General features: G+C 33.8%; 4 protein-coding genes and 3 non-coding genes across 9 annotated transcripts; 6 read left to right on the forward strand and 1 right to left on the reverse strand.

Moving 5' to 3' along the window:
* The first annotated feature begins 261 nt into the window (after positions 1-261).
* Positions 262-388, forward strand: Y23B4A.5. The gene has a single exon (NR_071196.1). It is a non-coding gene; the product is annotated as an Unclassified non-coding RNA Y23B4A.5 (non-coding RNA).
* Positions 327-436, forward strand: mir-360. The gene has a single exon (NR_002430.2). It is a non-coding gene; the product is annotated as a pre-microRNA mir-360 (primary transcript).
* A 501-nt stretch (positions 437-937) lies between these two features.
* capa-1 (LYMARV-amide) lies at positions 938-1672 on the forward strand. The gene is made up of 3 exons (NM_001383591.2): positions 938-1013; positions 1142-1235; positions 1299-1672. The coding sequence occupies exons 1-3, from the start codon at positions 944-946 to the stop codon at positions 1393-1395; spliced, it is 261 nt and encodes an 86-aa protein (NP_001370577.1). The 5' UTR covers positions 938-943; the 3' UTR covers positions 1396-1672.
* Positions 1673-8922: 7250 nt separating this feature from the next.
* C46F4.4 lies at positions 8923-9015 on the forward strand. The gene has a single exon (NR_071198.1). It is a non-coding gene; the product is annotated as an Unclassified non-coding RNA C46F4.4 (non-coding RNA).
* Positions 9016-12299: 3284 nt separating this feature from the next.
* On the forward strand, positions 12300-15710 carry egl-6 (G-protein coupled receptors family 1 profile domain-containing protein). Of its 2 annotated transcripts, NM_001270103.2 has the most exons (8): positions 12300-12395; positions 14036-14124; positions 14177-14290; positions 14338-14414; positions 14466-14632; positions 14684-15019; positions 15122-15344; positions 15454-15710. In NM_001270103.2, the coding sequence occupies exons 1-8, from the start codon at positions 12339-12341 to the stop codon at positions 15543-15545; spliced, it is 1155 nt and encodes a 384-aa protein (NP_001257032.1). In that variant the 5' UTR covers positions 12300-12338; the 3' UTR covers positions 15546-15710. The 2 variants fall into 2 exon arrangements, with proteins under 2 accessions (NP_001257032.1, NP_001257033.1); NM_001270104.3 differs by lacking the exon at positions 12300-12395 and having other exon boundaries at positions 13764-14124.
* Positions 15711-16950: 1240 nt separating this feature from the next.
* C46F4.3 (EB domain-containing protein) lies at positions 16951-18792 on the forward strand. Its single transcript, NM_001038447.2, has 4 exons — positions 16951-17030; positions 17244-17396; positions 17738-17905; positions 18663-18792. The coding sequence occupies exons 1-4, from the start codon at positions 16955-16957 to the stop codon at positions 18725-18727; spliced, it is 462 nt and encodes a 153-aa protein (NP_001033536.2). The 5' UTR covers positions 16951-16954; the 3' UTR covers positions 18728-18792.
* Positions 18736-25677, reverse strand: acs-17 (long-chain-fatty-acid--CoA ligase). Of its 2 annotated transcripts, NM_001373312.4 has the most exons (11): positions 25437-25677; positions 23134-23225; positions 22980-23072; positions 22805-22926; positions 21724-21904; positions 21591-21675; positions 21274-21531; positions 20885-21032; positions 19913-20682; positions 19580-19852; positions 18736-19289 (listed from the first exon to the last, which is right to left on the reverse strand). In NM_001373312.4, exons 2-11 carry the CDS (start codon positions 23215-23217, stop codon positions 19138-19140), a joined length of 2166 nt encoding a protein of 721 aa, NP_001360705.1. In that variant the 5' UTR covers positions 23218-23225; positions 25437-25677; the 3' UTR covers positions 18736-19137. The 2 variants fall into 2 exon arrangements, with proteins under 2 accessions (NP_001360705.1, NP_508993.2); NM_076592.10 differs by lacking the exon at positions 25437-25677 and having other exon boundaries at positions 18747-19289; positions 21283-21531.
* Between the last annotated feature and the right edge of the window lie 889 nt (positions 25678-26566).

Raw genomic sequence — 26566 nt, forward strand, 5'->3', positions numbered from 1 at the left:
TCACAGTCTGAATAGTCTGCAAAACCGGACACTCAAACTCTAACAATTGTTTAATTTGCCTGTCAAGGCAATTCTAATCACTCAAAAAGTGCAAGAAGCGCACTTGTTCCCTAAAGAATGCTTCTAATCCCTTTGTACGAATTTGTACTGTCAACGAACTGTGTGGTGGAATGAGGAAGACGCAGCAAATAATCCATTGACAAACTGGGCGGGTCCGTCAAATCCGTGTGGCAAACAACTGACAGTCTAACTAACTGTTGCTGCTCATTTTCAATCAGTGCGAGCTGGCCTCCTTCCGTCGTCTACATTTCTTATTGATTATTCGGCATTCTGTTAGGAAGCATCAATGTGTTGTGACCGTTGTTACGGTCAATTTGCAAATTGAAAAAATGACCGTAATCCCGTTCACAATACATTGTTCGTTTTCTCCAAAGGTGATTCATTAAGTAAAAAGGGAATGTGGGTGTGCAAATGTGAATGTTCTGCTGGTTTACAACCGTGGTTTACAACCAGACAGCTAAAAACGCATGCCTGGATATTAGAGAGTGACGACTATATCCATATTTATTTTGACTATTCCGTCGGCTCGAATTCCTGGTAAGATTTTCTTGTTCACATTTGAATAGGACAAATAGTGATTTCACTCGTTTTTCTTCCTTTTCTGTCTTTTATTAATTTCCTTTTTTTTTGAAAATAGCCGGAATCGTTTTTTTTTGTCGGCCAAGAGGTGAGTAGGTGTAGTACAGCAGGGGTGATAAGCCAAAGCGTCACAAGACCGGTGGCTCCCAGAACGGAAATTAAAAAAGGTGGGACTTTGGGCGGCTTAAAGTGTCACTGGTCTGGACGAGTAGATATTCGACACCCCTCTTGCACATATTATTTGTTAGTCTGACTGAGTTTTCTCAGTCATTCAACATAAACTGTTCACATTTCTACAGGAACAATGCTTCTCTGGATCGTCGCCACTTTGCTCATTTTTAGCCTTCCAGTGTCAACGGCTTTAGATTATAATGGTAATTGATTTTTCATCAGTATCACTAAAACATTTTGAGAATCTAACCATGATTTAATAGTAGGTATATAGTATATCAAGTATGTACATGTAATACAATAATCCCTTATAAAAATCTACATCTTTCAGATTTCTCCTTGCAACGAATTGCTCGGGCTCCACATCCATCATCTGCTCTCTTAGTGCCATACCCAAGAGTCGGAAAACGAAGTAACATTTTGAAGTAGGTTCAAGCAAAATGAAAAATACATTTTATGTAAAAAAGTTTTAAAATTTTGTTTTTCAGTAACAATTCCGAATCACAAAACTCTGTCCAAAAGAGACTCTACATGGCGCGTGTTGGAAAACGAGCATTTTTCTACACTCCACGTATTGGGAAATAATGACGAGGATACTCCAGACGGACCGGCTATAACTGACACTTTTCATTTTGATCAATCCTTATTTCCCTCTTTCCCCTTGTTCTTCTGTCACGTTCCTTTCTTTTTTCATGAATGTATGTACACTATATTATCACAACAACACAAATCGACAAAATTTTTTTGACCTTTTCTATTAAATTTTTTTAATTTGAAAGTCTTATTGTGTTTTCTTTTCACTTCCATTTCCTAATATCTTGAACATTTTTCAAATGTGGCAGAATAAAGTGTGCGACGCGTTACCAAAATACACTTTGATTTTTGATCTCACTCGATTTCGAGGAGATCTGTTCCGTTTTTGACGTTTTTTTTTCTGACAACGACAATTAAAAATTGAGAACAAGAAAAACAACATCTCGTGTTTGTTGAATTGATACATTGGGTTTATAACGAAGCACAGATGTATTTTCTGGCGGTATTGCTTTTAGTATGGGAAGATGTTAACGTTCGTGTTTTTTGTCGGTGGATTTTAATCGCTATTTCTCAATTCCAGCTGAAAAATTTTCAACTTTTTTTGTATGTAATGTCAATAACACGTTTTTCTTGTTAGAAAAATAATTATTTTGCAGCTGCCAACTTTGATCACCTATAGTAATTTCCCTATCATTCATAATTACGCTTCCGTTGGTCAAACTTTGCTCGAAAATTATAGATTTAAAGTTTTCAGTAATCAAGTGTTCATAAAATCATGTACGTTCATGCTATTTTGAGACTATTCGAATTTTTTGGAAGTTTTTTTTTTTTTCGAGCCAATGATGTGATTGAAAAGAATTTGTTATTTGTTTGATTCCCCAATGCTTTCATGTCATGTTCGTTTTACAGGAAATCATATGAAAAGTTGTCAGACTTTGTATCTAGTGTTGTCACTTTTTTTATCGCATTTTTTCCTGGAATAACTGTTGTAAGGCATTACATACCGTAGTAAATCGTATGATTTATAAGTTCAATTGTTTAAACATTCATTTGTATTTTTCTTTTGAAAAATGCTTTAATCCGCTCATTCGTGCTAAAATATTTCAATTTCTTAGTGAAACGTTTCTAAAAAAATTTTGTGTTTGAAAATTTTAGAAATTTGAGGCCGCAACATTTTTTTAAATAACTAGGATAGTCCACATTTTTTGAAAATTTGGTAATCTACCAAAACTTTGACTGAGAATTATGAAGAGCCTTACTTTTTGTTATTAGCATTGAAGTTTGTAAGCATTATTCTTCCAACTCACTTATGATGAAAAATCATTTTATCTGTAGTTTAAAAAATATTTAACATTTCTAAGTATTTATTGTAATGTAATTAGAAAGTTTATTTGTTTAAAACTTTTTGCTAGCTTTTCATTTTTTTACTTTTCTCTAACTAGTAAGCCACAAGTATTCCCCAAAGTATTAATAGCCACAAGAAAACAAAATAGCCAGCAGTGTTGTTAGTATTATTAATATATGAAATATTAAAAAGCAGGTTCATTTTTTAAGTCCTACTCGAAAATATGCTCAGTAAGTTTAAGGAATGTTTATTAATTCTGACAGAATAGTTTTTTTTTCATATTTTTGACTAATTTTTTTAGTAAAAATATCAAAATGTGCGTAGTAGAGGCTCGTAATAAAAAATTTTTATTCAGGTTGATTTTTATAATGAAATTTACTATTCAAGTTAACGAAAATGTTTCTTGTTTTCCTTTTTAATATTATGTATGCACAATTAGAAATAATCCCTTTTAAACTCAGACCTCCTTCTTTTTTGCAGTCTGAAAATGTGAGAAAAATTTTCAGAGGTTACTGAAATATTCACAATGTTTTGCCCAGTAAAATGTAATTAAATATTTAAAGACCGACTAATTTTCAAAATACTTTTTTTCATTATCAAATCTTCCGGGTTAAATCGCTGTTCATTTGTCACGAAAAACATTTTGAAATGTTCTGAGAACGGTTCATGTTACTGTGTTTACCGAGTAGCGATTAAAAGCAATAACTCCAAATCTCAGAATTAAGCATTTACGTGACCTTATTAAAATTTCACAGCTGCTTTCGACATCTCTTGATTATATTCATTCGAGATCAAACCGCTTTTCGAACTGGTACGTAAATACACAATTGATATACATAATAACCACGACAAATACAATATTATTACTTATTTTTGTGAGTTGTGCTATTTGAAGTATTATAATTCCAAAAACACAGTTTATTTGAAATATGCGCATAAAACCTTCGTTAGCATAGTCCATGACGGAACATAATGCGCGAATCGCGAAAATAATTGTTTGCAATGCATTGTGCCTCATTTCGTTATTTACATATGTGTGCATCATGTCCTTGGTTCCTGCCGATTACATTGTAAATGAACTGTGAAAGTACAGTGTACTTTGTCCTAGAAGGACACGTTCTTTCTCATATTCGTGGATTTATTCGTGAAATTGAAAACTGACATTCACATATGTTTTTTCATGAGAATAGAAGTTGCAAGGTTCCCTGGATATTCAGTAATTACATTTTTACCAATGTCACACACTAAGGGGATTAAGAAGGTCGGTATGAGGGTGGGTTGGGTGGCAAACGCAGTACGATTAATCTATGTACCTTTTCGCTTTCTCATCAACAAAATGGGCATTCTCTTCGAATTTACATAATTTCAAAATTACTTTTGTTTTTAATATAATCCTTCGAATACATTACACCATTTTGCAATAAGTCATAGATCATCTTTTTTGAGAAACCTCGCTTTTCGTTAAAACTATACATTTAAACAAAACTCTCTTTAATAGAGAGCAATAATGAGGTGACGTTTAAATGAGTTTTTTGTATTAATTTTTAGCGGAAAGGAGAAGGAACTTGTGAAAAAAAAATTGAAAAGGAACGGGTTTAGTCTGCCAGAATTCCTGAGTATTGTCAGTCTGACTTTATATTTTGAGCTCAGGTTCATAGTTTTTGGTTTCTAAATTAGAACTAGCACAGGGCAGCTTACTACATATTAGTTTTGAACTTTTATTTTAATGATTATGTATTATATTCCCACACTTTTAAATAAAAATTTTATAGTTATAAAAATGAAAGCGTGAGGAATATTTATGTATTTTTAGGCGGGGATATAATACACAAGTATATTTTTCAAAAATATATTTTCATCTTAATCTTTAAAATAGGAAGTGTAAGCAATTTTATGATCTGACAACTAACAGGATTCACGCAGCACTATCAAAACCTTCACAGGGCGCAAAACAGCTGCGATACAAACCGTATTTCTTCTATTAGTATGGTTGCAATACTATTTTTCGAAGGTCTTCCCGTATGCAATACTAATAGGGAGTCCAAGTCTAATAAGGAGGCCATAATGAAGAAATACGGTGTATAGTACCGCGCGAAACCCGGTAGACGTCGGGCCACGATAGTAATTACCCTTTCAACTTTAAAGACTTGTCAGAAAATGTGGATTTAACTTTAACAGCAATATCAGTAACGTCCCTCAGATTTTCAATTTTCAATAATTTTTATTCCTGTCTATTTTTCGCCTTTTCTAAATAGGAATAGTTAATGAAAATGTTCCTGCTTAAAATTGTATGATAATCATTATTTTGCCTCGTCACTCAATTCGACTAGATTACATCAAGCTCAAGAATTTTTAGTTTAACCTCGTTTTTATGTCTAGGGATTGTTTTCCTGAGCGGATTGTATCCAATGCACCCACAGCTAAATCTGAAAATTAGATTTCAGTGAAAGTTTTGAAGGATTCATGACGTGGACCCACTTGAAAGTCAACCTCTCCATATGTTACATGTCCTTTCAAGTAAATTACAGACAGTTCAAAAAAGCAAAGAATATTTAGGAAAACATGAGTGGGCCGAAGAAATACGACACCCTCAATCCGAATTCCGTCATAAATCAAAAGTTCTTGAAATTTTGCAAAGTACTCTAACATTGTTATTACGCGCCGCGGCGTAGCTTTTTTTAAAAGTTTCAGCTGGTAGTAGAAACTGAATGAGAGAACAAATTAAACTCCGAATTATGGAAATAGACAATAGACTCCGCCGCCCTTTTGATAGTGCTACTATGCAACGTGATTTGCACATATAAATTCATGTAGCCAAGTTTTTTGATCTCTTAATTGCAAGTTTCAAAATTTTCATCGCAACTACACGTCTTTGTCTTGTGTCACGAGTAGCGTCACAAACTCCCATCTCAAACATTACTCATTGAAAACGCAATCAGTTAAGCACTAGATTAACCCTTAATCTGATCCACAACCTGAAAGTGATCTTCAAATAAAAATTCAAAAGGAGGTGGCTCGATTGAGCACTTGTTTTATGTCATATGGGATTTTAGTAAGCAAAGTTCTTATTTTGCTTTTATTTGGCGTTTTTTTTTGGGGATTTTGAAAAAAAAAACGTTTTACTAATTATTGCAATATTTACCTAGGGATGAGAATTTTCAAACTTCCATTTTGTTTGAAACATAAGTATTAAAATATTATTAGAAGGTTCTTTCTTTCTGCAGCTGACCTGTTTGAGACACATTTTTTTATTTTATTTATAAAAATTGATGATTCTTGTTGCCGTTTCCACAATGTCCTCATTCAGTAAACTTGTGAGATTACAATTTTATTTCGTTTGTGTCTCCTGTTTTTTAAAATTCAATTATTTTTTAAATACATACCATATGCCGTTTCTTTTCAATATTTACATCTGTCTGGTAAATGATGTGTATTAATTTATTAGTTAGTCATTTGTTTTCTTTTTCATTCAACTATTTTCATTACTCTCCCACGTTTTTCCAACCAATCGCGTCGACGGAAATGTAAAATGTGAGATATTGTGCGGCTTCTTCTTTTAAATTCGCCATAATTTATTTCACTCTTTCGGTCACACGATTTTTTTTCCACAATTGGCACCTTAAATTTGACGAGGCTAAGAAACCAAAGGTCCTCCTGCTTTCCGGTGACTCGCTTATAGTATCTGAGTGCTAGTAAACAAAGTTCTTGGAACTTGTGTAAAGCTTAATGAAGGATCCAGAATATGTGATTACTGCCTGCTTCTAATTACATAGAGGATATGATGCGCAAATTTTTGAAAGAGCGATAGTTCAGTTTAGTTTCGGCTGTGAGTGGCAGCGCATCTTTTATTGCTTCGATTGTTTTGTTCCTCATCTCATTTCTTACAAAGTCCAGATATTTAGAGTGACGATGCCCATCATCCTATGAACACGTACGTAAATTCCTACTTATTTTAAATTTGTAGTTGTCATGCCATGATTACGATGTTCAATACTACATAATACTATATATATACATAATAATAAACACTGTCACATCACAAACATTCCCTGTTCCCTCCGACGCGTTTCAGTCATTTTTATAGTTCATCAGTGCTCCCCTAGTGTAATTGACATTTCTGAACAATTATTGTCTTCTCAGCTTATTATTAAAACATTAGAGTTCAGATTAAATGTGTGCAAACAGTCATGAATGAAAGCCGAATGACCGGAAATGGGCCAGTTTAGATGCATTGTGGCCGAGTCAATCGGTTCACTTAGTTCATTGTACTTGAGCAGACATGTTATTAGAAGGTACAAAGTAAAATCTATCAAAATACATTACACTTTTCATATTGAATGTCGTAAAATACAATTGTAAATATTTATATTTTATATGGTTTGTTTTTCATTTCTTCTTAGATCTTGTTATTTTTGAAGATTTCTCAGAATTTAAGATATTCTAGTTAAAGGTGAAGTATCGTCACAGGGAATTTTTTCAAACTAGTCGTATATTGCTTAAATGACCGAATATCTCGGTAAAATTTTAAAAAACAAATAGAAATTTTGAAATATTTTTCATGAGCAGTGAAAAGGCGGTGAAAATTATCATACTTTTGGAACTATGACAATTTTTTTCTACAATTATTTATTTTGCAGCAAACTCGAATTTTCAACTAGTCTTTATTTTTGTAATACTTAACATTTATCAAAACTTTGACAGAAAAATGTTCAAAATTAAAAAAAAAACTTTGTATTTTGAAAGAGTTTCACTATTACTATTCGCCATGTTAGACTAGTATAGGAGTATATAAGCCAGCTCCTCACTGTCAAGTACAATTTTACTTTTTTCTAAAAGTTTTGATCTTTCAAAATTTTCTGTCTTTTTGTGACTAGTCTCGTGATTCCAGAGATCTCAGAAAAATTCATAGCCTTTTTCGGAATCTCTTTTTTATCAGAAATCAAACGAAACCGAGCAATTTTTTTTCAAGAATAAATAATGTTAATCTGTTCGAATTTAGTAAATTCACAATGCTTGATAATCCATCCCAACAGACCATGAATTGACAATTTCATAGTTTAGTCAAAAATGAAACTCGCTTCTTCAGTCTAAATGTCATAAACTTTTGCAATTATTACATCATGATCAATTATACCCCTTCAACTTTTATGCAATGCACGTACCCCAAGCACTAAATATTGATATTTTTAACCACCATGAAGTGTTCTTACCATTCTAATAATAATAACCTATTCTCCGTCATCAAATACTAAACAACACTCTGCAAAATATAAAAAATATTATTAACTCAAAATGTGTGATCAGTTGAGTTTTTTCTGTTCCTCTCCGCGAATGGATTCAAATTGAATTTTATTTATTCCAGTAAAAATGTAATTTTCATGAGCGGTTGGTGTTTTTAATGTTTTTCTTTTTTTTTTTCCCAACTCACATTACAAGCATTTTTTTCAGACAATGACACCCATCACAAAAAAAGTTGCGGATCAAATTTTGTTGTGTTTGTCTGAGATTTTACCACTGAGATTTTTCCTGTTTTCTATCTTCTTTGCGAGCTGACATATGTCAGGTTTCTGCGGTTTATTTTTACAGAAAAAACATCCAGTAACTTTCACGTGTGATATTTTTCAAAATCTGATTCGCTAGCCCACGCTGAACTTTACATAATAATTGAACTTTAACTTACATTTTCTAGAAATACGGCAGGTGAAAACTACTTTTTTCGAATTTTCACGGGGGTTTAAGGAATTTTGAAAACTTGTTCAAGCTTCAAATGTTAAGTTTTCACCTGTTATTTGTTTCTTTTACAATTCTTCTGTAAATTTTATATTATATGTTTAGTCATAAACGCTAGCACTTCTCCCAACATTTCCAGAGAGAACAGAGTCCTTATAATTTTAATGACTATGCATAATAATGGAGGAAAGATGCTGATGCATTCTGGAAAATACTGTCTTTTGCTTCATGATTATCACTATTTTCAAATGAACATTTCATGGATATTCTCCTTCCAAAAAACCGGAAGAAAACACTTGAAAATCAAATTTTTCTTTGAACCCTTTGATCAACATTTCATCCTTTTTTGTTTGAAACAAAATTTCAACAAAAAATGCAAAAATCTAGAGGTCTGTCTTCAACTCAAAAACACTACTTGAAAATAAGACGAACGACGATTTTCGTTTTTTTTTTGCGTTGTTAGATTTCTCAACAATATTTTGCTCATTTCTTTATCCCGAAATGAAAATTTCTGATCTTATGCATTATGAATATGTTTTTAGCTGCACGATTCATCTTTCCGCAATTTTTTTGGTGGTGCGGAAACAACAAATCTCAATTTTCATTTATATTTTTCCGTTAGAACATCTTCTCGAACATTTCACCGGAATCTCAGTTAGGAATTGTTTGATGAATCAGATTGTTTGGCTTTTCCATGTAAAAATAAAGTGGCGTCATGTGCCTATTAGTGGCTACAAACGACTTAGGAATTTGAAATGTTTCATTCACAATTTTGTTGCTTTGTCAAATTTCAAAACATTTTAATTTTTCGGCAAATTTCAAATATTTCTACAGCTTCTATCACCAAAGTTTTTTTTAAATACGTGAAAAAATTAATATTTGCAACAAAAACTTTTTATAATTTGAGAAAGAGGTTATTTTTCCGTTGAGAAGATTTGAAAAAGTAGAAAATTTTCAAAAATTAATTTTTTCTTTTATGTATATTAAAATTTGCGGTACTTATTAAGATGTTATGTCAACTTCGAAAAAAAACTGGTTGTTTGCAACGAAACCTCTAGAAAAATTTTTGAAAGACTTTTTTTTCAGAATCTCCAGTCGAGGTTTAGCAAGAACTAGCCCTGTGGTGTGGGGTCGCCCCAATTTTTTTGGGTCGGCCGGGTCGGGCGATCGCAGCCCCGACCCATATTTTGGGTCGGGGTCGCGTCCCCGACCCATGTTTTTCAAAATTGAGAACAATTGTCAAAAACTTATACATTTATTTTTTGTCGAAAAACACGTGTAAAAGCTGAAAATTATGCGGGTCGACCCATCTCGACCTACCTAACAGGCCTATCAAGAACTCATGTTTTCACAAATGTACTGCGATGTTTGGGTTATTTTAGCCAAAAAAGATTTAAGAAATTTTTCTCTATGATAGTTGCTAACTCTTATTCCCTTTAGACTTTAACTCGGCTCTTCATCGTCAACAATTTTGCAAAATTGTGGTTTTTGTTGTTCATTTTTCAAGCTTATAATTGAGTTCAAAGAATGAAGTTGATAATCGAAAATTTTTAAAGGGATTATGTTACGTGTTTTATTCCCCTAGTGGTGCGTTCCTTCCATGAAAACTTTCCTTCCAGGAATTTCGTTTTCAAAATTTTTTGTTTTGTGATTTTATTGAGAAAGAACTCATCTCTATTGTCTAGACTTTTGAGCACGGTATCGAGTAATAATGCAAAACTTCTGAATCATTCTGATTTTGTTCTGTTTTACAAGAATGTTTTAGAAGACAAGAATCACATCCCCGGGTTTGACACAATCCCTAAAGTATCCCGAAATATGTAGTCGGCTCCTGAAAACAATAACAATTTAGTAGACGTATATTAGATAGAATCCATCAGACATCGTACCCACATCATGGGTACACAAATTTTATTGTTTTGGTTTTCAAAAGAAAATATAAATACTTAAATCAAAGGTCTTTGCGTCGCTTTGTAAATTTCTAATTTGGAAAGAGTTTCAGTTCCGTGTGAGACCGAAAGGTTTCAAGTTAGAGCTACTACTTTCTATTCCCATTCCATTAATTCCTCTCCTACTCAATTCTCACGCATTTTAATTGATGTTCACACTTTCATTAAATTTTGTTTTAAAAAATTCGATCAAGTACATTTTTCTTTCCGAATTTCGATTCTAATGATGTTCTGACTTTTCAACTGGCAACTGAAAGAAACACAACTCCGCAGTAATCCATCGGACACATTTGTCTTTGTTTATGATTGCTTTTCACTCCCATCTTGTCATTTCAATGCTATATTAATTGTTTTGAAAGACAGTAGCAGAAAACAACAAATTGCAATTTCAAACGTTTTAAAAATCAATTTTTCGCTGTAAAGTTTTTTTTTTTTTCATTTTTATTTTCTGCGAAAATAATAGTTTTCTATTGGATTACTCAGTGAAAATATCTGATTTCTGGAACCTCTTAAAGCTGGCAACATAGAAAGCTGAAATAAAGAAGAATAGATATCCAATCGTATTCTATGCTATTATTGTATTATTTTATGCGTCACCATCGAAGAATTATTTTTTTCCCAAAGTTAACTTTTTCGCTGATTCTTTTTTATTTGTTACTGAAACCGTTTTTAAGACTTCAGACTTTATTTTGTGATTTTTTTGAAACAGTCGTTAATATCTATCTAGCGTTAAGGCTTCTCTTTTGTTTGTGGGTTTTTGTTCTGCCTAAATGTTTGATTAAAAAGACTTGAAACGGTCAAATTAAATAATGAAACTTCTAAAAAAGATTTTCAAAAATTTTAAAAGCAGGTTAACTTTTCGGAAAAAAATCAGCTGAATTGAGCTACCACTTTAATTTTTGCCATCTTTTCAGTTTCACAAATTAGTTTTCGTTCAACTATCACACTTTTTTGCATTATTTGACAGGTTTTTTTTGAGGTTAATGTCGTTTTCTTGTCGTTTTGCTCACAACAATTTTTGCGAAACTTACAAAAAGTGTTTGATTGAATAATTAGGTATTTGTTTGTTACATTATCATTAACTGTTTTGAAATTTTACTTTGAAAGTTTCAGCTCCTGTTGATAAAAATGGTTATATCCAACTCAAAAATTCAACTCAAAAAGTCTTGCAATTTATTCCTCCACAAAAATGGAAAATTTTATACTATGACGATTGAAAAATACTTTTAAATTCATAGACTCTCAACTGACCGCTGGATTTTTCGTTTGAAAATATTGAAGATGTAAGATTTCCATTGATGATCAAAAATTCAGAGTGCAAAAGAGCAAAGTAGCGGAGATTTAAAACGTCGCCTCGAGTTCGAAATGTGATTTGAAACAAACACTAAAATGTTCATCCCTCGTCCATTGTTTTCCTTGATATATTATTCTACTTGTCACTTACAAATAGACAGATCAGTGTCCGGGTTTGTCTTTTGTCTTGAAAATAGCATGAAAGAAAACATTAATTTAATTATTCAGTCAACCTTCCTTCATTTTGTAGGAGAATGACGGTGTACCGGATTCGAAAATTATTTATCTCAAGCTGCGTTCGTGTCTTTTTCAATTTTCTTTTTTTCTTTCTGCAACAATAAATTTGTCAGAATGTACTGCGAAAACCTTATATGACGGTAGACCGTGCCAGGGGAATATAAGTTCCCGAGACTAGACATTAATCATTTCTACGTACTGTTCTTGAATTTTGAACTCATTTAAGGTATGGAACTTTCTATACTCCAGAAATCTTTATATAATGCTCATGATTTAATAATTTATATAACGTCAAAAGGTTTTTCCTGATCTTTTTTCTGTTGCCTTCACCTCCGTTTCCTCACGTTTTCTTGTTCTTCTCCCTGCATAACTTTGAAAACAACACAGGTCTTTTGTTGCAGATGGAGAACATCATAGAACACAATGACAGCTTTTCAGCAATGAATGACACACTGATCTGTACATACTTCGAATGCTATATCCACATGTTTGCCATGGTGAGTTCAAAGCATTAAAATCTCGGGAGGTGGTTTTGATGACGCGTTGGAAATTTGGAAAAATTGCAAATTTGTGATAGAAGCCATAGGATCATTGTTTCAATTTTGATATTTGCCAAAGAACAGTTTAGGAAAAATTAATTGTTATCACTAATCGGAGAGCAAAATGTCTCAAGATATGAGATTAGATGTGTTGAAGCAACATTCTATTTTGAATATTCAAGAACATTGAACGTTTTTAAAGCACTTATAAACACTATTAATAGTAAAGTAACATCAGTGAAGAGGGGGGGGGGTTTGAATTTACAATCATGATAGTCTGACATGAACAAATATCATTGTGAAACACTCCAAACATTCTTAGATTTTTCAAAATATTCAGTAAAAGTTGTGGTGAATTACCAAGTTATCAAAAAGCATGGACGTTTTTTTTAAGCAACCTCAAAAGTTTGAACCCTTGAAATTTCAAATTGTATAATAGGACAAAAGTCACTGTCTAGACAAATTTACATCGAAAATATAATTTTCACTTGGTTTAAACACTTATGTGAAACTATCAAAGTTGGAGTATCATCAGTGGGAATATTATTTAATCACATTCATAATAGTCAAATATAATCGTGCAACACTTCAAAAATGCTCCGATTTTTCAAAAAATTTCAATCAAAGTTTTGGTAAATTGTCAAGTTTTCTAAAAGTTTGGACTGTTTGAGAAATTTCAAGCAACTCCGAATGTAAATTTTGGAAAATTTTGTCAAATTGGACTCGAAAAGTTTGCTATTATGATTTATTGTAGGGTACTCATGGGTTTTGTTACCCTCAAAATGTTTTAATTTTCTAAGTTACAATTAACCACAAAAACGTGAACTTTTTTGGAACGATTTGGAGAAACGAATGCTTTGTTCCGTACTTTTGTTTTTGTTTTTAATTTGAAAGGTGGAAAATTTAATTTTAGAAAATTAAAACATTTTGGGGGAACAAAACCTATCAGGACCTAATGTAGCGGCATATGAACAGTTTCAAACATTTTCCCCATTTTCGGAGTAGTGTCCCATTCCTCAAATGACCTAAATAATTCTGCAATTCTGCACGTGTACTTTGGGTGTTAGTTGCGTACGAGACTCTATTGGGAGCCGATCGTAAACCCGTTTTACGGCCTCACACTGCGAGTTAGTCTTTCAGAGACTCATCTATGTGTTTCTGACTGGGCACCAGTGAATCAGTATGGTGTCATTTGGGGGGACACGCGATGCACACAACTTGAAAAATAATTAGCTGATAGACAGGGGCACGCGCTACACAGTGGGCGGAACTTCCAACACTGATTTCACTAGATTTCCCCTTTCCCTCCCACTCCGTTTTGACTGGAACGAATATTTATTTTGTCGTCCAATTTTTCCTGCTATCTCGTTGTTAGAGATTGTCGCTGGGATAATCCGGTTGTGAATGGACGTTTGAAGCTTTTCCAGCATTTTGAACCGGAATCTTTTTTGCTTTCCCATATTTGCTTCCCTATTCGGGCTCGTTCCGAAACGTGAAAGAGTGAAAAAATGGGGAAATGGACGGAACTCGGATTGTCGGGTCGTGAAAATGCAACAAATGTCTCGTCGCGAGCCATAACTGACAAGTCCTTTTTGCAGTACTACGATGAAATTCATATTCCTCTTTCAATTTCTATCTGTATATTCGGAGCCGCTTCAAACGTCTTCAATATTATTGTGCTCACAAGGTAAGTTATATATTTCTTTATTTTTTACGGATGAATGTACCTGTTATTCCAGAAAACGGATGCGAACCCCAATAAACATCCTGCTCACAGGTCTCTCCATTGCACAATGGCTCCTAGCGACCAATTACTTCCTTTACTTATTGCTTGAGTATTATAGATATCAATGGTACGTCATGCATCAAATAAAAAAAACAATGTTCCAGTTTTTTGCAGTGTTCAATTATTATGGTCCGAAGCATTTACAAGATATAGATTCTTCAATGTCAACCTGAATACAGTATTTCATACAAGTAAGTATTTTTAGATTGGCAAGCATATTACTGTACTCAAATACTTTTCAGTTGCATTCACAACGACGATCGTTGTCGCAGTGTTTCGGTATTGTGCACTGAAGTTTCCAATTCAAGCGAATAGATTCATCTATAAATGCCAGCCAGCAATCGCAGCAAACGTTATCATTTGGATCATCATTCCTATCATCAGTCTTCCATTGTTTTTCATATCCGAGGTTTGTGTAGTTAATCTTCATATCTCGAATCTGATTTCATCTATGTTTCAGGTTAAAATTGTCGCTCGTGACCACGTTGCTTATGATTTGCAATGCGAAATGGAAGGTCCATTGTACGACCTCAGTTATCAAGAGAGTCCACTTCTCGTGTCCGCAGTTTTCTGGGCATTTGGTATTGTGTTCAAACTACTTCCGTCGTTAATTCTCTCAATACTACTCATTGCTCTTATAAGATCTTTGAAAAGCGTAGAACGAAGGCGTAAAAACTGGAAGCGTACACAAGGTGCCAACATTTGCACCAACTCCGAGAGAAAAGCAAAAAGAAAGTTGACGACCAGACCGCGCACAACACGAATGCTCGTCATCATTCTACTCCTATGTGTAATGGTTAGTCACTATTTAATGTCTGATCGTATGTGATTGCTGTATTGTTACGATTATTTATATTATTTTGTCTATGATTACCATGAAACGTATGTCTGATTCCAGGTAGAACTACCCATGGGTATTCTTAACTTGTGCGTGGCTATCTACGGTGAAGAGTTCGGAAATCGGTATTACGATCCAGTGGGAAATCTGATGGAAATGCTGACGCTGTTGTACAGCTCTGTTAGCTTCGTTCTCTATTGCACCATGTCCAATGAGTATCTCTCCACGTTCCGAGCACTATTCTTCCCATGGACCAGAAAGAATAGTTTAAGAGGAACTCGAAGTGAGTACTTTCAAACAAAATTGTAGGATGAATCATCTACTTGAGATAACTACATTTTACTCACAATTTTTTCTGACTAAAAAGTTCAATTCAAAATACAATTTTTCAGGAAGTTGGAATCATCGACATGACGACGAAACAAAGTCCCCACGAACTTTTCTGATAAATAGAACTGCGCCAAGCTCATATGTCGGGTCTTAATCTCCTTTGCGTAGTTATTCAATTCAACTATAATTCTTGATTTTTGTATTTATCCCGTTGTGAACTTCAATTCGTCTGAAAAATTTGAAAGTCACAAGTTTGAAAATGTGATTCTTGTTTATCTTGAAATCTTCCGAGAATGAATAAAACTTGTATTGTTTTACTAATATAGTGTGTTTTCTCTATTTGAACAGCTTTTAAAAGTTGGAAAACTGAAGTTTCAAAGTTAAAAATCAAAGTTATGAAAAAATAAGTGTTCAATGATTTTGTCTAATTGACTTTTTTTAAAGCAATTTTCTTTAGAATTTAAAAGTTTTCTAAAACCTTAAATATAATTTTTCAGCATACTTGTTAATTTTTTTAAATTCTAAATAGAAAAAATAGCATATTTATCTGCTACACTAACAAATTGAATCGCTTCTTAATCTATCAAAACAATAAAAATTGCAGTATTTTGAAGCGTTTGGTTTTTTTTTGTTGCAAAAAGTCTCAAGTGTTCATATCTTGACAGACAGTCTTAGCGGAATTTTTAAACGGAAAGAATAATATTTTCTGAACACCTTCAAAAGTATTCTCCTGTCAGTGAAGTTAATACGTAGACGTATAGCGATAAGAAGTTTTTGGGGTCACTTACGTAGACAATGAGTTACTACATCCCGGAATGCTTTTTTATGGGGTTATTCAAGTAGTGTCGAAAAATTAAAAAGGATAGAGAAATGACGTGACAACTGTATTAAAATTTTTCTCTGCTTCTAAACTTTCCGACACTACTTGAATAACCCAATTAATTGAAAAAATAATGGTAAATATTTTTCAGCCACTGAATTGATACGAGTTACAGTAACTCGTTATCCACATAACCAATGAAAAAAAGAATGTAATATGAACTTTTTCATACAATTCTTTGAGTTTAGCAAAAAGTGCACAGTAAAATTTCGAACGACAACTAGGATTTCAGATGGGGGTTTCAGATGTAAATTCCCCCGTAAAAAAATTTGACTCACATCAGTGTGGCTGGGTCTGAAGATAATTTGCACTGTTTTCTAGTTAGAGTAAACATGAAACAAATACTAATGAAACCAAAAAAAAAATACAATTCTTGCGGCTACTTCTTTTTTGAAGCCTGAAACTTCCCTGACTTTTTTGTGGAAAAAATATTCTAGAACGTTCTACAACAAAAATATAACAATCTATAAAGCCAACTGATTGAACTTTTGTTTTTTGTTTCATTGTCAAAACTTCAGGGCTCATCCTAATTTGGGCTGATTAAACTGACAAGAAAAAAGAAAAAAGAGCAAATGGAAAAACAAACACGAATGACAGTTGACTGGGGGAGGCAAAGAAACGAATTGCAAACATTCGGGTATCTTCACACATTCCGATTTGTTCCATTGTTTTATCTTTTTTAGATGATGCTTCCAACTTATCAATTCCTAATCTTACTTTCCGTTTCTGCAAAACAAGTGTATGGCGTTGAAGGTAAACGTAAGTTTTGAATGATTTCTGAATTTATAAATGTGGTCGAGAACACATATGTTTTGCTCTCGGTTATGATATCTGGTGAACATGGTCTCCGAAGAGTCTATACAAGTACTCATATACAAACCAAAAAAACAAGAAAACTTAACGTTTTCCGGTAAATGCTTTTTTTTCGTTCCAACAATTTCCAAAGTTTTATTTTTTATATTATGTTTTCAGTTGGAATTCCTGGAACTGAGTGCCTGTTCGGAGGAATATGCTCGGGTGGATCTATTTGCATTGATATTTTGTGTTTATGCGTGGATGGGGAAAGAGAATTTGACGGACAATGTGTGGATCAATCAGTTTATGATTCAAAAGTTAAAGAATCTGGTATGAGCTTACTAGTTTGGAAAAATGATTAATCTGAAGAAAGAGTAGTGCATGTGAAAGTGTTATTGAAATACTAAGAATAAGATACTTATATTCCTATGCAAACAATTACAATAAAGAAACAACAGGAAATTCTGGTTAAATTTGAAAAAAGCAGCTGAAAATTAGAGAAATGGAGTTTGAATTAAAGTCTTTAATACTGTATGTTTTGTTATTAACCCTAGCTTCCTCTGTGTACTTCAAAACTTTAAGTTTTATATATTTCATTTTCTATATTAAATAAACGAATAATTAAAATTTGGCACCTGTAGTCCCTCTAAAACTGAGCAGTGTCTTTTCAGAATCCCTGCACGATGACAAGCCTGAAAATCTGCCAGCAATTGGTTTAGCAGGTCATCCGTGCGGTCAAGGAGGAGTCTGCAGACCGTCGACAAAGTGCATTGAAGGCACCTGTAAATGTAGACAGGGTTATAATCCGTCTTTCGGGGAGTGTATTCGGAATTTGAATGGTGAGATTTGGGTTGTTTCTGGAAGAGTAATGAAAGAGACAGCGAAAATGAATTGTGCTCAGTTGTTCTCTGGCGAATAGATTTAAAATGATAAATGGTATTTTCTATCAGTATTGCATTCGAAAATGTTTTTTTAAATATAAGTATTGCACATCTTTTAGCCTTTCTTCCCGTTCAGTAATGCAAGTGTTTTCTCAACAATTTTAGCTTTTTTTACTTTCTATGACAGCTTACAAAAACCAAATCGATTTCGCAACTTTTGTGCAAATTCAAATTTCAATTAGTGAAAATCAGTAAAATGAAGCTCTGTAACATGATTTTTCGCCTATTCAGTTCGGTAACCAAACTAAGCTGTTTTTTTCAGTTGTAAAACCAACTTTTCGATAAAAAATATTACAGAAACAAAAAAAAAAAATGGTTGATTTGAAAATATGACTTATTTGTGTGGAAAAATTTAACCCAACCTGAAAAAATGCCTCAAAGTGACAAGTTGCCAAACAGAACTGTCGCACAAAGACAATTTTGCATTTCGTGAACTAGTTGAAAAAAAAAGTAAATGTAAATATCTCATATTGCTTAATAATTTTTAATAACCGTGAGATCCTTCATTTTCTGAACTTTGCTTTCAAAATCGAGGTTCCGCCAAATAAATTCTATAAATAAAAGATGAATGAGCTTGCAATTAGAATTACACAAAATCGCATTTATCCAAACAAAGCTTGTACGAAAACATCCATGCTTTTTCTTCTATTTTCAGTTCTTCGTCACATTCCACGTGCATTCATTCCAAATCATAGGTCGATTCTTCGATTTCCATCTTAAACAATGTATTTTTTTGAAAGAAGTTTATTTGCATTGAATCAATAAAATGAATGAGATAATGATAATAGGAGGTCGAGAACGTTATACACAAATTAAATTTTGAAAAGAACAAAAAAAAACAAACAAGAGCAGATTTCTTTCCATTAAAAGCGTGGAAATCAGAATACCCTAAAACATATGGCCACCGCGTCGATTTGTGATTCGGTAAAAAGGATTTGATTCTTGGAAAATAAGAGTGATAAAAATATTTAAACTGCGAAATGAAGGCACACAATGAGCAAGATTTCTGTGAAAGAGAAATGAAAGGAGAATATTGTACATTCTATACTAGACTACATCAAAACAGATTAAGTATTTAGAATGCGTTTTGAATGGCAGAAACAGGGTAAGATCAGTGAGTAGATGAAGCTCTATTTATAAAGCTCATCAAGTTCTTTGCGGAAGGCCTTCTCGATATTTTTTCTTTTGAGCTTCAAGGCTTCGGTAAGAAGCCCGGAGGCTGGGGTCCATGGCTCGTGACAAATAAAGATTTTTTGTGGAATTTCGACGCGTTGAAGTTTGGCTGAAAATATTGATTTTTATTTTGGAGAAATTCGTGAATCTTTGGCATTTTAAAAGTGGAATAGGGCCAATGGGAAATAATTAAAATTCATTCAAAATTTTTCAAAAATATTGGAAATTTTTTTATGTTGTCAGAAATTGATGAAAATTTAGTTTACTCTCAAAATAACTCGAAAATGTTCTTTGAAAAATTTTATTATGATTCCTGATCATCTCAGCATCATAGGAATGATTTTTAAAAATTTTCCCACTGGTCATAATCCTTCTTTAAAAAATTCCGTTAAAACTTACAAGCTCCATATTGAGCCAACTCCTTTTGCAATGCCTCTACAACCTTCTTATCTTCGCAGAGCTTCTCAAAGTTATCATTGCTTGCACCAGCTTTACTGGCCAATTGAGTTAGATTCTTTTGATTTGGAACGACCAACGCAACCAGGAAGCTTTTGTTCGAATCACCATACACGCAGACGTTGTCAACATTTGGATTAGTCAAAAGATTAGTTTCAACTTTTCCGAGGGAAATATATTCACCGTGAGCCAATTTGAGCAAGTCCTTCTTACGGTCTGAAGGTCAAATTGAATATGTTTTAATTTTAAAAAAGTTGAATGTTTTAGAAAACTTACCAATAATCTTGAGAGATCCATCTTCGCGGAATTCACCAATATCTCCAGTTGCGAAGAATGTTTTTCCATTGACTTTAACAAACTCTTCCTTGGTTTTTTCGTCATTTTTGAAATATCCCAACGCAACATTTGGTCCACTAATAAGAATTTCTCCTTGTGGAGGATCATTTTTCGGTGAGTATCCAGCCTCTGCCCATTCTTGCAACAGAATTTCGCAACATGTGAGCGGTGGTCCCACAGTTCCAGTTGACAAATCATGAATGTCGGCAATAGTTCCTCCTCCGCAGGTTTCAGTGAGCCCGTATCCTTGTACAACTGGACAGCAGAAGCAAATGTTCATGAATCTTTGTGTTTCTGGGCTCAATGGAGCTCCTCCAGAAAGAATTTGTCGAACTTTTCCTCCAAGAAGTTTACCGATTCTATTGAAAACAAGCTTGTTCAAAATAAAACTAGTATATCCTTCTTCATAACGGGACCGTTTTCTTTCGTAACAAGTTTTGAAGAGTTGCTTGAAAAGTTCACTGTTAGCGTTAACCTCATCGATGACAGCTTTGAAGATGCGATCCATGACAGCAGGGACACAAGCCATAAGAGTTGGCTGAAGAACCCAGCAGTCTCCGTGCTCTCCTTTCATAATTTTTGGTGCTCTGTCAAATAAGGTCTGAGCTGATGAGTAACCAATGCGGACTCCTTTAGTGAAAACGACCATTTCTGCGCATACTTCCAAAATGTGAGCAAGAGGGAGATATCCGATATATCGGTCATCTGGTCTGAAAACAAAACCCAATTAACTAATTTTAGTTTCAGTCGGTAGTGGTGGTAGCTAAAAATCTAGAGGTCACGATTTCACGCCCTGCTCCCCTCCTAGCCCTAACCAACGTCCACAGCTCGGAAGTAACATAAACTAAAGCCAAATGGGAGCACGTCCAGGAATAGTCTACCTAACTTCTATTTTACACCATAACAAATTACCCGAGAACGATGTTGAAGGCTTGTCCAGCGGTAACAGCAACAATATTCTGATGAGAAATCATAACTCCTTTCGGATTTCCAGTAGTTCCAGATGTGTACATGATGAAGGCGAGATCATCTTTCTTACTGCGAGTTGGTACTGGGTAAGCTGAAAATTAGAAATTATTTTTAATTTAATTTGGTTTATTTTGGTAAAAGTTTATAATAAGTCTTGCAGTTCAAACCCGGGTTGTTAGACTGAAGACACTCTACTATGTAGTGATGATTCTAGTTGAAAAACATAGGACATTGGGGAAACAGTAGGTAACGTAGAATAAGTCGGGGCTAGAAGAGATTGCAGGCGGTTATTACTGAAACTTTAACAAACAAAACACCCCCAAGCAACATACAATACTCACGCTCTCCGCGGCTGAGAAGCTGGTCAAAAGAAAGAAGGGTGAATGGAAGATCAACATCGACCGACTCTCCACGAGATGCTGGATCGACACTATCAAAGAAGATAATGTTTTCGATGGATGTGGCTCCGTTGCTCATCGCCTTTTTGACTTTCGAGATGAGAGCTTCCGAAGTGAAGATGGTCTTGGCTCCAACTTCATTAATAGCAAACTGAACTGCTTCGTCTCCAAGAGTAGCATACATTGTTGCAACTGAAAGTTTATTTAATTTTAAGAAATATTATAAGAAAAGGTATAAAATTTGTTTTTACTTGGAAAATTCATTTTCATGCAGGCCAAAGCAGTTGTCATCCATTCTTCTCTGGTCTCGGCAAAAAGAATAATTGGCTCCTTCTCCTATAAAAACTTATAACTGTTAAAGCAAAGCTTCAATTTAAGAAATACCTGCTGCCCTAGGCTCGTCAAACCCGATGCAATCATATTAACCCGTTTGTCAACCTGAGCATAGCTTCTCCAGTGATAGTCTCCCATTTGCCATTTTTCAAAGATTTTTCCGTTTGATTGTTTCTCCTTGTGGACTTTAAGAACTTCACGAGTCCCCATACACGGTTGGTTTCCGTAACGTCTAAAGTCAAGAAAAGTTTAAGTTGACTGTTTGGAAAGTGGAGATATTGGTAGTTCGAAAAGGTTCGAATATATTTGACGAAACTCACAATGAGAGTTGTCACAAAAATCTGGAATAATTTGATAGTGGTTCTAGTCATTGAACTTTTATCTTTCAAATCCAGTTAAACATGTGCATTTCTTTTTAACAAACATACCGTGCGTTCAACTTTTATAGAACTCTCTTGCAATATGGAACTTTGTATCTTCTAGAAAATTTTAATAGCAAGTGTTGAAAAACCTATGCTCCCCAATTCTTATGAAGGTATCTCAAAAATTGCGAAAATTAAGTCACAATATTAAAAAAAAAGCCCGTTCAACTTCTATATCACCCATCGGTTTTTAACTGTTTTTGAAAAAATATCAAACCCCTCAACTAGAGGAGGTTCTATAGAAGTTGGACGCACTGTAGAGCGTCAGAACATATGCTCTAGTCAAAATTGAAAAAAAAACATCTAATCAAAAAAGCGTCAATGTTCAATAATTATTCTAAAACTACAAAACTATTAGCTCATTTGTCTGCTTTTTTAGTATTGCAGACACATGTACCAATCAAAAATATCTTCTACATGCAATATTCTTTTCAACTATCAAATATTGCATGTTTTAATGTTTTGCTGACTAACAAAACATAAACGTTACACAATGTTCAAACTTTTTGATCAAGATCACATCCCAATGTTCTCACACCCTACATTTTTTTCTACTACAGTTTCAGTACGGAAATAGTGTAGTCCGAAACCAAAAAACAAAATGCAACAAATAATATAACAGTGGCTATCTGAAACACTGATAAGCTACCTGCTATGCGGTCTTTGAAATTGTGTATCAATGATTTCTAGTCAAACAACACAACACGTACCGGACACATTCTTCCCATTGAGTACCAAGATCATGGATTCCTTCAAATGAAGAGTTCATGAGCCCGTCTTTTGCAGACACGTTCTTCCATGGTGTTGTTGGATCTCCATTATCTGGCTCAGCCTGAAAAACAACAACACAACTTCCGGTTGTTGCTATCTCGTGGTGATGCGTACCTTGACTCTCTCCGACTTTTCGAGTTTCTCCGCCGGGTCCGCAAATATTTTGAATGGAATGAAAGTGACGACATCGTAAATGAAAAATACAATCTAAAAAGGGACAAACAATATTGACTTGTTTTTCAAACCTCAATGTTCAAATTGTAATTACCTTTAGCAAAACAATGGCAAGAGTAATTGTAAATGGACGATCATGACCATTCAAGGCTGATTTGACGTCAGATTCGTCCACCATATTAGGATCTAAAATTGGAAAAATTTTTGAATTAATTGTAAATAATTGAAACTAGTAAAATCATATGGCATGCCGATTGCAAAATAAAAATTGAATTGAAACAAATAAGATGCATGACCAAGAAATCAAGAAATAGGTATGAGAGATACAAAGAGCAAAAAGTAACATGTAAACCCCAACTTGTATTTTATTTGTGCGTTCTAAAGTTGCTGGCGTTGTTTGCGAGCACGTGGTGGCCTTGGTCCGCCCATTCTCTTTTCACAAGGTACGCTTCTGCGTATGTCTGCGCCTTCATTTTCCATCTCCTCACCTTACGTAAAACTATCAGAGATAGAAGAAAAACAAGCGAGAGGGAAAAAAAGAGAAGAGTAGAAAAGACAAAAGTGATTGAGAATCACGCCACTAATATTGTCTGCTTTTGAGGATACACAAAATAGCTCAGAGATGTGAGGAGTAACGCGGCGGGATAGAGAAAGAGAAGAGTGTGTGCATGTGTGTGTAATAATTTTTCACTGAAAAACAGTTGCAGAAACATCAAATTGATGTCTAACCAAACAACAATGGCAGCAATAATTTCAAGATATCTAATTTGTAATTGAATTTTTCGAGCGCTTAAATCAATCATAGTTCAAGCTTCTTTAAAAACGGTTCACGTAGGGTTGTGAAAAATGTGTAAACATTTCTGAATTAAGTGGGGTAAAAGTTTGTTAATGTTCTCGCTAGCCAGAAGTTGATTTCTACGAACCTAGATTCAGTCAGTTTTTAAGCAAATTTTATTAAAATTTGTTGAACAATGTATGTACATTATTATATAAGGAAAATCCAAAATTGATAACTGAAAGTTTTAGTCTGAGCCAAAAATTTACCCAATTCTAGTTTTTCTGGAGTTTAGGTTGCCTTTTGTTGCGGAATTCCCGTGGTTTTAAAGTTTTATTTTCTAAATTCAGTACAAACTGAAATATTTGACTCTAGAACTTCTGGAAGTCTTCCGTCTTTCATACTTTATAAGTATTTTAAAGTACTCAAAAAAAATTTAACTTTCATTAAAATTACTTCAAAAGTATCTGGGCGTTCTAGCACTGCCCCAGAATATCAAGTTAAGAATAAAATTGCGCCATCGGGAGAAGTGTTAAAAACTAGTCCTATATTGCCAAAATGACCAAATAACATAACAAAACTTTTCACAATTCTTCTTTTTTTTATTGTGTTTCAAAAAGTGATAATTACTCAGTTTTTGCCACTTTTTTGTGAGTTGTCAATCAAAAAAAGTTTTCTTTGAATTTTAGGAAAAGTCTACTTATGTTCAAAATATTAACGTTCAAAAGTTGTAGGTATTCGGCCATGCAGCAGTGCTATAGTTTTTTTTTTTCAAAAAGTAGCAAAAACTCAATAATTGTCACTTTTTGTGTGTCAAAACAAATTTTCAACAATTCTTTAAAGTTTTACTATGATATTTGGCTATCATTTTTGGTGCTATATTGATTAAAACGGATAAAAATCGAAAAGTTAGGTACATAAGCCGAAAACGCAAAAATGTTATACCGCAAGTTTAAAAAACTTAACATACAATAGTTCACTAGTCAAAAACAAATTCAAAAGTACTCATACAATAAAACTGAACAGTTTAGACAGCGGCAAACAATTTTTGAAAAGTGAAAAAAATTGGGCTCTGGTCATCTAGATTACAACCAGACAAACATTTAATTTTGAGTTTTCACAAAAAGACGCAAGACATTAAATATTTTAGAACCAAGAATTGAAAACAACATCCAAGGTCGCTGTCGGGAGTGATAAGAAAACAAATTGAAAAGTAACGTTGTAGAACGTTGGTTCAGTTTCTTTTATTGTGAAAGCTTTAAGCTATACTTAAATGGCCAAGTTTTATCGACTTGTTATAGTATTTTCAGCAGCATAGGTCAAACCTACATGCGGTACAAAGTACGATGAAGAAGGGGGAGGTGGTGAAGATCATCATCTTTAGTGTTGTTCGCCCCGCCGAAAGATGAAAATTGAAAACGAGAAGAAATGAGAGATGAAAGAGTACAAAGTTGTGTGTGTGGATGAGGCGTTTTAAAGAAAATGAAGACGAACAACACGCCAGAAGCCAAGGCGGTAAGAAAGACAGAAACGTCATTCGATCAGCTGATAAAGGGTTGGAAAAAGATAGGTAAAAGGTCCTTCGGGGCCTGTTTTCGAACAAAAAACATCAAATAACTCACCAGATGATTGTGCAGTTGGTGACGCCATATTGTTTTTCAAAGTAATTATTTGGGAATTTTTAATTCAGAATTCAGAAATAAGATTATGATCAAGTAAATTGATTGCAGAATCTGAGTATTAAGAAAAATGAAGACTTTACCCCCGTTTGAACCTGATTTCTACTAGGACTGACTGACACAGTGGCCGATCATTAAATTAGCTATATAGTGTACCGGTTTAAAACATGCGGTATGAAAACGAATCGGCAAAGTGAAGTACTTTGCCAATAAGCGGCGAACCAAAAAAAAAAGGAAATAGGAAATCACTTGATTGACTGTTTTGTTGTCAAAATCACAAGTTTTATAATCAGCCGTTAATTGAAGCAAGGTTGATGAAAAGTCAATAAATCTTATCCCAAACAAAGTTTTTCATCTTGGCGTTAGTACAAATATTTGCTATCATTTTCAAATTTGCACTCTGTTATAGTTAACCGCATTGGAAATTAATTCAGAGAATAAAGAAATTATAGAGTAACTTAGAATTATTAAGAAAATAGGCAAGAAAACTGTGAACACATAGAGTTCAATGTAGTCTGTAATACACAAAACTAGATGAAGACAGTTTACAAACCGACTACATATGAATATTGGAAAATGAGTGTACGTGAGACGGTCTGATTGAGGTTTGAGGATTCAATCTTGGTTCATAGAGTGCGTGTAGACTACATTAACCAGCAGACTGCCCGCAGAGCAACTGTTCCTTGGCTGTGTGGATGCAGATGAGGACCTCGCTACGTTGGACCTTCCCGATCATATCGTGAATCAATAAATAAAGAATACAAAGTACAAAGGACGACTGGTGGATTAAGAACAAAGTACACTTAAATTCTGGAATTTTTTTTTTTTAAAGAGCATTTTGCTTGTTAGGATTTTCTCTTAAGGTAGACTACATCCTGTGAGGAAATAATGTTTTTAAAAATTTCTGGTCTAAAATAACCGAATGTCATGATAAATATTTTTTTAAAACGATGGAAAATTTTTTGTTTTCAATTAAAAAGTGGTTAAAATTCTGTTCAACCTTTTTTGGAGGCCGTCGACAAAAACATTGTTGTTCCCGTTTCAAGTTATACCTAATGTTCAAGTTATCATAT

This window comes from Caenorhabditis elegans, chromosome X, assembly GCF_000002985.6.
Source record: "Caenorhabditis elegans chromosome X".
In the NCBI taxonomy this organism is placed as follows: domain Eukaryota; kingdom Metazoa; phylum Nematoda; class Chromadorea; order Rhabditida; family Rhabditidae; genus Caenorhabditis; species Caenorhabditis elegans.

Excerpts from the sequence above, each read along its gene's own strand:
- acs-17 (NM_001373312.4), bottom strand. The coding sequence starts at position 23,217 with ATGGTGGACGAATCTGACGTCAAATCAGCCTTGAATGGTCATGATCGT. Across the intron at positions 22,927-22,979 it reads AAAAGTCGGAGAGAGTCAAG|GCTGAGCCAGATAATGGAGA; the intron begins GTACGCATCACC and ends GTTGTTTTTCAG. Across the intron at positions 19,290-19,579 it reads GTTGGCTCAATATGGAGCTT|CCAAACTTCAACGCGTCGAA; the intron begins GTAAGTTTTAAC and ends CAATATTTTCAG.
- C46F4.3 (NM_001038447.2), top strand. The coding sequence starts at position 16,955 with ATGATGCTTCCAACTTATCAATTCCTAATCTTACTTTCCGTTTCTGCA. Across the intron at positions 17,397-17,737 it reads TTCAAAAGTTAAAGAATCTG|AATCCCTGCACGATGACAAG; the intron begins GTATGAGCTTAC and ends GTGTCTTTTCAG. Across the intron at positions 17,906-18,662 it reads GTGTATTCGGAATTTGAATG|TTCTTCGTCACATTCCACGT; the intron begins GTGAGATTTGGG and ends TTCTATTTTCAG.
- egl-6 (NM_001270104.3), top strand. The coding sequence starts at position 13,946 with ATGGGGAAATGGACGGAACTCGGATTGTCGGGTCGTGAAAATGCAACA. Across the intron at positions 14,291-14,337 it reads GAGTATTATAGATATCAATG|TGTTCAATTATTATGGTCCG; the intron begins GTACGTCATGCA and ends AGTTTTTTGCAG. Across the intron at positions 14,633-14,683 it reads CATTGTTTTTCATATCCGAG|GTTAAAATTGTCGCTCGTGA; the intron begins GTTTGTGTAGTT and ends TCTATGTTTCAG.
- capa-1 (NM_001383591.2), top strand. The coding sequence starts at position 944 with ATGCTTCTCTGGATCGTCGCCACTTTGCTCATTTTTAGCCTTCCAGTG. Across the intron at positions 1,014-1,141 it reads AACGGCTTTAGATTATAATG|ATTTCTCCTTGCAACGAATT; the intron begins GTAATTGATTTT and ends TACATCTTTCAG. Across the intron at positions 1,236-1,298 it reads AAACGAAGTAACATTTTGAA|TAACAATTCCGAATCACAAA; the intron begins GTAGGTTCAAGC and ends TTTGTTTTTCAG.